This window comes from Mandrillus leucophaeus, unplaced genomic scaffold (genome assembly GCF_000951045.1).
Source record: "Mandrillus leucophaeus isolate KB7577 unplaced genomic scaffold, Mleu.le_1.0 Scaffold669, whole genome shotgun sequence".
Lineage (NCBI taxonomy): Eukaryota > Metazoa > Chordata > Mammalia > Primates > Cercopithecidae > Mandrillus > Mandrillus leucophaeus.
The window spans coordinates 895,751-906,916 of record NW_012107241.1 but is presented as its reverse complement, the minus strand read 5'-3'; the positions used below and the strand labels follow the sequence as shown (position 1 = coordinate 906,916).

Here is an 11,166-nt window from a genome sequence, read left to right as displayed (position 1 = left end):
TTATTTCGGATGTTGTAGTTTTCATACCTAGATGTTCCATTTGACTCTTTCTCATGTCTTCTCTTTGTTCACGTTTTCCTTTAACTTCCTGGGAACAGTTATAACAGTCTTTTAATTTTTTTTTTTTTTTTTTTGAGACAGAGTCTAGCTCTGTTGCCAGGCTGGAGTGCAGTGGCACGACCTCGGCTTACTGCAACCTTGCCTCTTGGGCCTAAGCGAATCCTCTCCCTCAGCCTCCCGAGTAGCTGGGACCACAAGTGCGTGCCACCACACCTGGCTAATTTTTTGGATTTTAGTAGAGACGGGGTATCACCATGTTGTCCAGGATGGTCTCGATCTACTGACCTTGTGATCCACCTGCCTCAGCCTCCCAAAGTTCTGGGATTACAGGCTGGAGTGCAGTGGTGCGATCTGGGCCCACTGAAACCTCTGCCTTATGGGCTTAAGTGATCCTTCTACCTCAGCCTCCTGAGTAGCTGGGACTATAGTGGTATGCCACCACGTCCAGCTGATTTTTGTAGTTTTTGTAGAGACAGGGTCTCACCACGTTGCCCAGGCTGGTCGCAAACTCCTGAGCTCAAGTGATCACTTGCCTTGGCCTCCCAAAGTGCTGGGATTACAGGCATGAGACACTGTCCAGTCCAACAGTTGTTTTACAGCTCTCTTTCACGAATACCATTTCTATCCTTTTAAAATCTCTTTTTAGTAATCAATTTTTCTTTGGGATTATGGGCCACATTTTCCTGCTTCTTGGTTGGTCTAGTAATTCTTTCTTAAATAAAATAAAATAGAGACAAGGTCTCACTATGTTGCCTAGGCTGATCTCAAACTCTTGGGCTCAAGCAATCTATAAGGCAGGTCTTAATTTTCCTTTTATAGGGGAGGAATTTCCAGGCAAGGACAATTTAGTGACTTCTCCAAGACTGCATGACCACAGCCAGATCTTTAGACTCCTAATCCTAGCATCTAGGATGCTACATTGCCTATTGATTTCTGTTGGTCACCAGGATAAAGTTCCTGAGAGAAAGATTTGCAAAATATTGGAATGCATCACTGAGAGAGTGTGTGGCTTTTCTTTTCGGAAGTCTTTAGAAATTGTAGACAGTCTCTTCAATCCTGCAATTAGGATTAGAGAGGAGTCTATCCAACAAGAAAACGTTGTTACCCTCCTTTCTTTATAAAACCACTTAGTTTCTGTGCACATAAAAGACATTTAATTTAATTTTATTATTAGTCAATTAAGATGTCTCTGTTATGCTTAGAATAATTTCCCTGCTTCTACTCATCAAACCACGTACTTCACTTCCAGTAAATTGCTTGAAGGTTTTTTATAGGTTTGTCCTGATTAACCCCACCATATTGTACTTTCTAGCACAGTCTTGATTTCTTTTGTACTCTTTACACTCCTTGTAAATGATAGATTTTACAGTATCTTTGCATAAATTAGCACTTTTCCAGAATTTTAAGTCCCCTAGGAAAGAGAATTCAGTTTTGAGAAGTTTTAAGTTTCTTGGCAGCTCTCTAGCTAAAGCCTTCAGAGCAATTTCTGCCATTTAGCTACTTTCTTTTGTCAGCACCTACAAGAAAGGGGGAGATATCTTCTACAAACACTTTGACCTTGACAGACAGAAATCTTCTGACATCATTGTCATTTCAGTGTCAATGAATGTCAGTATCAACGTTAACATAGTGAAGTTCTCCAACTTAGTTTCAGTAAATTTAATTATGTGTAGCTCATATTACTTTTTTCATGAGAATAAAATGTTTATCAAAACCTGTGGTTAATTATTTCAGGTAGTTAAGAAAATCCCCATAATTATGATTTTGCTATATGGATTTTTACTGCATTATAGTTACATGCAAGTTAATTACCTTCATCATTTTTTTGAAGATCATCTATAAAGTAGTCATCATCTGATAAATAATGATTATGTTACTGTACCCCCAAAGCTATAGGATTTAAAATTTTCCTTGAAGAAGTATTTAATCTAGTTGGGCCTTATGAAATATAGTCTTGAAATAATCAATGAATAGTATACAATTTTATTAGACTAAGCACAGTAAGAGTGATATGGAAAAATGAGTGAATAGACAGGTGAGAGAATGACTTAGTTTAAGCTTATTTTTCATTTTTTCTTCCCATGAAACTCTTGGTAACATATATTCCTCACTCTTGAAATTCTCTCCACGTTTGGCTTCTGTGACATTTTATAAATCCCACGAATATTTACTAAATGAATATTCATTGGGACACAATTTAATTCTCACAAACATCTGCAAATTCAATATTGTTATCTCTATTTTTTTTTAGATAGGGTCACTGAGTCTTAATTGGGTTAAGAACTTAGTCAAGTTCACCCAGGAAATGAGCAACACAGTTGGGGTTTAATTCCAGATATTTTTCTTCTCAAATGCTTGCTCTTGGTTGCTACATTTGCTTTTTTATTTTTATTTTTTGACATTTCCTTGGGTCAATTTCCTTCTTCCATTATCTATTTGTTGGTGTTTTTGAAAGAGTCAATCCTTGTCCTGATTATTCTGTCTTTAAACACTCCTCCTTGTGACTATTTCCCCAGTTTTCCATGACCACTTCTGCTCAGATGATTCCTCCATTTGTATCTGACCCCTTTACCCAAGTTCTGATGTTCAGTTTTATACTTATTTCTGGTCCTTGTCATTTGGAGGTCCTGCTAATATTTCATATTTTTGTCTAAAACTCGGCTCTTTACCCTTCTCCCTCCTTATTTCTCCATTCTTGTCATTCTGCTCCTGTTTCCCTGGGCTTGAAAATGTAATGAAACTTGATGTATGTCTCCTCGTCTCTGTTTTTCTCTTTCCGAGCACAGAGATGCCAAACCCTGTTTTGCATTTCATCATAATATCATAACATGTGGCACTGTTCATCCTCTGTGTTTCTACTCTCGTGTAAAGCCTCTGAGCTGATTTCCCTCCTCTCAGTCTCTTCCTGTTCTAGCCCATTCTGCAATTACTTTTATCCAAAGAGATAGTAATTGTTATTATTCTAATAAATGATAAGTAAATTTTATTTATTTAATAAAATTAAATAAAAGTAATACACTTAAAAGAATTATTTATGAAATAATAATAAATAATAATAGGTAATTTTGTGTGTGTCTTCGTGCCAGAAGGTGCATTATTTATTCATTATAACAATTGAATTACCAGTATTTTTCTCATTTTAAGATTACAACACTAGAAACTCACAGAAGAGTTAAACAAGCTTCCCAAGATCACAAGTTTGTAAGTGTCAGAGATTTGAGCTGAGTTCTGCCAGATTCCAAAGTTCATGCTCTGAATGCTTATTCAACTAGGACATATTTCAGAATGAAAGGGGAGATACTAGTAACTTTTCTGAGATAACAGGCATAAACTGGGATGGTTCTAGAAAAGCCAGGACTTAGATTAACTTTATAAGTTCTACATTCTACTTTCTCTTCATCAATTACAGCCAAATAAATAAAGGGAATGGTTGAGCGGACATTTACTTTTGGGGTAAAGAGCCATATACTTATCTTTGTACTCAAGTTCAGGGATGATTGGAGAACAGTCTCTTAGAAATATCCAAAATAAATGTGGGATACACAGGAAAGGAGCTTAACAGGAAACTGAGAACTAAAGACACAAATTTGGCAGTCACCCATATAGACGGTTTGTTGAAGCCATGAAACAAAGTAACTCACTGAGAATTTAAGGAAGCAGAAAAACCATGGAAAAAAGGCACAGAATTGAATTCTGGTAAATGTGAAATATGAAGGGACAGAAGTAGAAAGATGAGCCAATATGGGAGGTGTTTCTATTAGACTATGCATTTCTTTCTGGCACAAACCATGCCTTTTGTATCCCTGACCTCGCATATTACTATACATGCTAAATACACTTATTAAATCAATTTAATGTTAAGGACATTGCAGACCCATATGACTGGTGTTAGATGAATTTAATTCTGTCTTCTTTCTCAGGAGTTAATTAAGGCTATTTAAAGTCTATTGAAATGACTATTTCAAGTGCTGTCTCTCCTCTCTGTCCAGGTTTGGGCTTCTTATTGTGGTTGGGAAACTAGTAAGTTTAGTGATTGACCCCGTGCCATACTGTCACCACTTGATGATCTACCAGGAGTCTGAGCGCTAACACACATGCATGAGACATATATGTAAAGATATTTTATTGTATGTAAATGTTCACATGCTTTGTAATGTAACATGTATAATATATAGTTTAAGTAAGAAATAGATACGAGAAGAAAAAAAATTTTCAGATAGTTTTTTCTTTCTTTTTTTTTTACTTGCTGCTTGTACTGAAGTGAGTCATCAGGTAACACAGCTTTAGAGAAGCCTTGCCAAAGATGCATTTGGAAATGCAGTTGTCATGGCAACTGTCTCTGAAGTAACAGACAAAATCCCCCATAGAGCTTCCAGAGAACCTCCAATGTCTTCTTTGCACTTGGATCTCAAGGAAAGCCTGCTTTATGGATTTACGTACATTTTGTTTAATGGATTGTTTTTCTCACTTTGTAACTTTTGTGCAGTGGGACTGAGACTGGGATAGGGATCCATTAGGGTCACTCCGGGGTGTGGACAATTCTACGTGTATAGCGACAGATGAGGCAACCTCATTGCTGAGAGTGAGCAAGTCTTCACTGAGATGTGTGCACTTCCTCACAAACACACGGGCTTGCGTGTGGTGGTTTCACTTCAACTTGCCTAAAGATGGACTTCTGCTTTTGTGTTAAGATTTTATAACTTCTCCAAGAATATTTCTGCCATCGAAGCAGGATCAAAAACATATCTAACCTGTGGGCATACTGAAGCTCTAATTTCCCCAAATAGAGATGTATTTCTTGGCTATGAAATCTATCATCCTTAATACACAAAAGCCCCTGGTTAGGGGTGTGAAAGGCTAGTTGCCACGGGAAACTATATTAGTCCCTGTATTAATGAGATCCCCTCCTGAAAATGGTTTTGACAATGTTTAGAGGAGCCAACTCTGGTGTCTGGAGACAAAATTGGGTGTTGTCAGTTATGCACACTAAGTGTCTTGTGATTGCTTAAGAAGCTCAGCAGCGTCCCTTGCCCCTGTGACATTTGGAGCTGGACAGACCAGAGTGTGACTCAAGATTCTAGAATCTCTTAGCTGTGTGTGCTTCTCACTTTTAAAGTGGAGATTAACAAGATTAACATGTCTAATTTATGAAGGTACTGTGAGAAATAAATGAGGTAAAATTGTCTGGACATTGTTGTTGGATCCTTGGTGTCTGTATGAAGGTGCTGGGTCAGATACAGTGTTTGCTACACAGTAAGTTCTCAATACAAGGTAGCAAGAAAAATTGTGCTTAGAATCATGTGACCTGAATGAAAGATTAGGTCATTAAAAGCCCAATGGAGCATTATCAAGTGTGAAAACAAACATTTCCTTTTCCTTAGGGAACTTGGTCTCTGGCAATGGCCCTGCGGGAGCCTGTAACTACTCTGAGGTCTCTACTCCAGAATCAAGTTCTCCAGACGCTTGTTATCCACGGTGTTAGGAAAGACTGCTGTCTCATCTCTGGAAGCTGGGCAGAAGCCTCAGGGCAAAGCCACAATCAGAGATAGTGTTCTTCATCTCAGCAAAAGAACCAAGATAAATTGGAGGCTTTGATCCTCAAAGTGGAGAAGCAGAAGCAGTCGGGGTCTGGACTCCAAGCTGCCACATTCTTTTCAGCAAGGCCAGTTGGATTTCTGCAAAAGAGATGGGAGACAGGCAGTAGACAGCAGCCTTGTGGCTCGAAGCTGAAGGGAGTGAGTGCCTGTCTGAGCCACTGGGTGCCACAGAAGAGTGGTTAAAAGCTCAGACCAGGGGAGCCAGACCACGGAGTTTTCCTGCTGCTGCAACTCAGTTGCACTGGGGCTTTGTGCAAGTGGCTTAGGTTTGCTATCCTCATTTCTGCAATGGTGATGGTCCTCATGCCACACAGCATTCAGATACATTTGGTAAATGTTTCTCTTCTTTTTTCTTAGCCTTTAATGAATAACATTCCATAATTACTCCTTCATTATTATCCTATACTAATTCCACAGCCATGCCAGTAAAGACGGCGGACAATACAACCTCATCTTACCGCTCCGGCTAGTACAGACCCCAAAGTAGAAGGTCTGGAAAGGTCAAGTGGTTCCCACCTCTCCGGAGAAGGGCCGCCGGTTTTACCTACTTGATCAGGGGCTGTAGAGGGAATGAAGTACACAGCGAGAGGGCCACGGCGAGGGTTGGAGGGTTGCCCCAGCACAACTCTGCTGACTGTCTCCTTAGTCACATCAGCCTTCACTCTGCAAATGTCACCCTCAGACAGTTACTAGGATGGCTAAAGGCACTTGGGGAAGGTGAAAGCAGAGACAAGGGAATGAGGAAATACCTTCTTGAAGTTCAATAATCTCTCTGCTCCGATGTCATTCTTAAGAAGGGGAGGATTCTCTCTTGTTCTCTCAGTGACTTTTTCCTTCACAGCTCTTCCTAGAAGAGAATGGCTGCCGAGAACTCCTCCTCTGTGACAGAGTTTATCCTCGCAGGCTTAACCGACCAGCCGGGACTCCAGATCCCCCTCTTCCTCCTGTTTCTAGGTTTCTACATGGTCACGGTGGTGGGGAACCTGGGCTTGATAACCCTGACAGGGCTCAACTCTCACCTGCATATTCCCATGTACTTTTTCCTCTTCAACTTGTCCCTCATAGATTTTAGTTTCTCTACTGCCATCATTCCCAAAATGCTGATGAGTTTTGTCTCAAGGAAGAATATTATTTCCTTCACAGGGTGTATGACTCAGCTCTTCTTCTTCTGTTTCTTTGTCTTTTCTGAGTCCTTCATCCTGTCAGCGATGGCGTATGACCGCTACGTGGCCATCTGTAACCCACTGTTGTACACGGTCACCATGTCTCCCCAGGCGTGTTTGCTCCTTTTGTTGGGTGTCTACGGGATGGGGGTTTTTGGGGCTGTGGCTCATACAGGAAATATAGTGTTTCTTACCTTTTGTGCAGATAACCTTGTCAATCACTACATGTGTGACATCCTTCCCCTTCTTGAGCTCTCCTGTAACGGCTCTTACATAAATGTCCTGGTCATCTTTATTGTTGTGACCATTGGCATTGGGGTGCCCATTGTTGCCATTTTTATCTCTTATGGTTTTATTCTTTCCAGCATTCTCTGCATTAGTTCTGCTGAGGGCAGGTCTAAAGCCTTCAGTACCTGCAGCTCCCACATAATTGCAGTTTCTCTTTTCTTTGGGTCAGGAGCTTTTATGTACCTCAAACCCCCTTCCATTTTGCCCCTGGACCAGGGGAAAGTGTCCTCCCTGTTCTATACCATTGTGGTGCCCATGTTTAACCCATTAATCTATAGCCTGAGGAATAGGGATGTCAAACTTGCCCTGAAGAGAACCTTTTCCGGAATAAGCTTTTCTTGAAAAAAAATTTTAGAAACTGAGAAAAGAGATACTAGGATTTTTAAAAATCAGATTGTTTTTGTGATGATTTTTTTTTCAATGAAGAATCTAAGATTCCAGTGCTTTCCATCCTGTATACAGAGAAAATTTTAACTTTCTTTTCCGAGTGGATTTATTCTTCCCACCCTCACCCCCATCTCTTCCCTGTTTTATGAAGAAACTTCTACACCTATGGAATATTCAGTGTTGAATGGGGCTTAGGAATAATTTTATCTTTCCCCTTTATATAATACACCACACATTGGAGGCTCAGAAGTATTTGTATATTTGCCCAGGAACATAAAATTACCTAGTGCCAGACCTGGGACTGGAATCCCAGCTTGAATCCCAATCCACATTGTTTTCCTTTATGCTATTCTTCATTGTCTCATCTCTTTTTGGAAGATTTCATTTCACATGCTAGTTGACCTAACCAATTTAAATTCTAAATATATTCACAGTAATTTCATGCTATTTTTCACAGGATAATTTTAATGTATCACTTTTTGCAAGAACGTAGGAGGTGAAACGTTTTGTTGAGGTGGTCTTGGCAAAATGACAAGATCAGTGTTTGATGAATTTTATAATGTGTAAGTGGGAAGTATGTTAGGTTTCATATAGAAGTAAGCGTGGGGCCCACTGACTTGGTGAGTGGAACCCTAGGGTTTAGAACTAGTTTAATGGTTTAGAACTTCCAAGGGAGAGATTTAAAATTCGAAAGGATGTGAGGATGTTGGGTGGAGGTGTCATATGTTATTTTAAGACCAACAGAGACAGCCTTTGGAGTTTCATTTCGAGGGTTAACTTGGGTGTTAGAGGTCTTCTGGAGAAATATGTAGTTCAAGATGGTTGGGAGCTGCACTATCCAATATGGTAGTGACTAGCCATGCATGGCTATTGAACACTTGAAAAGTGATCATCCATATTGATACATACTGTAAGTGTGCACTGTAAGTATAAAATACACATTAGATCTTTAAAGAATTATTATAAAAAATATAAAACATCCCATTGATAATCTTCTTTTTTTTTTTTTTTTGTATTTTAGTAGAGACAGGGTTTCACCATGTTGCTCAGGCTGGTCTTAACTCCTGAGCTCAGGCAATCCACCCACCTCGGCCTCCCAAAGTGCTAGGATTACAGACTTGAGCCACTGAGCCCAGCCCCCATTGATAATTGTTATATTAATTATATGTTGAAATAACATTTTGGATATATTATGTTACATAAAATAAATCATTAAAATAATTTTTCTTCAGTTTTTTAATATATGTACCAGAAAATTTAAAATTGCATGCATGGTTTGCATTATTTTCTACTGGATGACACTGGTCTAGAGGAAGTAACAGAGCAGAAAATAGTTTGGGGCACATATCAGGGAATCACCAAGCAGTTGCTTATTTATTTATTTATATTGAGTCGGAATCTCGCTCTGTTGCCTAGGTTGGAGTGCAGTGGCGCAATTATTGGCTCACAGCAACCTCCGCCTCCTGGGTTCAAGCAATTCTCCTTCCTCAGCCTCCCGAGTAGCTGGGATTAAAGGTGCCCACCACCACACCCGGCTAATTTTTATATTTTTAGTAGAGATGGAGTTTCACCATATTGTCCAGGCTGGTCTCTTGGTGAGGCCGGTCTCAAACTCCTGACCTCATGATCCACCCGCTTCAGCCTCCCAAAGTGCTGGGATTACAGGCGTGAGTCACTGTGCCCGGCCGTAGTTGCTTATTAGAAGAGGCAGTTGATATTAAATTTTCAGGCCTTGCAGAAAGCCATTATATTTCAATCATGGGACATGTGGTGAAGCAATGGTGCTCTCTAGATAAGCTAATAAATCCCTAATATCATGTAAAGGGAAATATAGCTGTATATAAAGAATCTAAACCCCCTAGTAGTGGTAAACTTTCTTTGAGAAGCAATGATAAGTGAAATGCTAGGGAAATATTTTTACTTAGGAACTTTTTCTGTAGGGAAGTCCCCTTCTACTGGTAAATAAGGGAAGTTTGCAGAAATGTTTAGTTTGCACTACAATGATTCTGTTCAATGTTGGTGAAATGAAACGAATTAGTGTACAGTGGCGGGATTGTGGTTTAGATGGGATTGAATAGACCACTGAATCCAAGGGACCTATAATTTGGGAGTGGGGTGGGTGTGGTGGGTATGCAGTCCAATATCAGTAATAAAATAAAATAGACACTACCTTTATAAAATGTTGTAGGCTAACATACTGTAAAGTGTACAAATTTTAAGTGTATTGCTCATTGAAATTTTTCATATGTATGTGCCTGTGTAACCACAACCTGGATTAAGATGTAAAATGCTTTCAACCACCTTAGGAGGTTTTCTCTTGTTCATTTCCAGTGAACACTACCCTCTCTCAATGCCCACTCCCAGAGCTAGCCACTATTCATATCAACATGCACTGTACTGTTTCTGGTTTCTTTTCCCCAACATAAAGGCTGTGATACTCATCTGTATTGTTGCATGTATGCAGAGATTAACATTATTATTTTGTCTTTGTGTAGTATCCCATTATGTGAATATGCAGTTATTTATCCTGTTAATGAACAGTTAGTTTTGAGTTTTTGCTTATTATTAATAAAGCTTCTATGAACATTTGTGAACATGTATTTTGGTTGAACTATGGAAACATTTCTTTTGGGTATATAACTAGATGTGGACTTGCCCGAAAATAGGGTAGACATAATATTTAGTTTTTATAAATACTGCCAAATGGTTTTCAAAAAGGTTTGAGTCAAAAAAGGATTCAAGTCCTTTATCAAGTTTTATTTTATTTTTATTTCAAATTTTATTTTATTTACAGGTTTGTTACATGGGTAAATCATGTGTCACTGGGTTTTGGTGTTGGATTATTTTGTCGTGCATGTAATAAGCCTAATACCTATTTATCAAATTTTAAATTTTCAAATAGTTCTTGGCTCATCTTTTAATTCTATTAACAGAAGTTCTTAATTTTAGTGAAGTCCAATTTATCACTTTTTAAATTCATGAATTGTAGATTTGTTGTTATATCCAAAACTTTTTGTTTAAGAAATGTTACAAAGATTTTCTCCTACACCTTATTGCAGGAGTTTTGTATTTTTTTTTCACATTTGTATCTGTAACCCATTTTGAGTTTATCTTTGTACGTATTGTGAGGCATGGATTATTAATTATTATCTATAATAATAATAATTTTTTTGCACATAGCTTTCCTGTGGTTGTTCATCTTAGTTAAAATTCAACTGATCTTATTTGTGTGTGTCTGTTTCTGTTCTCTCTCTTCTGTTCCTTTCATTTATCTATCTTGAGAGCAATACCATACAGTTTTGATTACTGTAGCTTTAGATTAATTATTGAAATCAGTTAGTGTAAGTCCTCCATCATCATTTGCCGTTTAAAGAGTTGTGTTGGATATATTAGGTCCTTCGAATTTCCATATTAGTTTATAGAATAAACTTATAAAGTCCAACAAAAATAACCTTCTGAAATTTTAATGGAATTGTCTCGAATCTGTGTATCATTTTGGGGAGAACAGGCATTTGTATTCCCTGTAGCAGTGAATGACAGTACTTACTTTCCTATAGTCTCTCCAACCTAGCATCTTCTCGGAATTTTCAAATTTTCCCACCTGATAGGTGAGAAACAGTTTTTGTGTTGTTTATTTTTGCATTTCTCTTATTATGAGAAAGATTGGGGAT

The 11,166-nt window shown here is 38.5% G+C and overlaps 1 protein-coding gene across 1 annotated transcript; it reads left to right on the top strand.

Annotated features, from left to right (window-relative positions):
* The first annotated feature begins 6,514 nt into the window (after nt 1–6,514).
* LOC105554989 (olfactory receptor 8B12-like) lies at nt 6,515–7,450 on the top strand. The gene has a single exon (XM_012001663.1). The coding sequence runs from the start codon at nt 6,515–6,517 to the stop codon at nt 7,448–7,450; it is 936 nt and encodes a 311-aa protein (XP_011857053.1).
* Nucleotides 7,451–11,166: the final 3,716 nt, after the last annotated feature.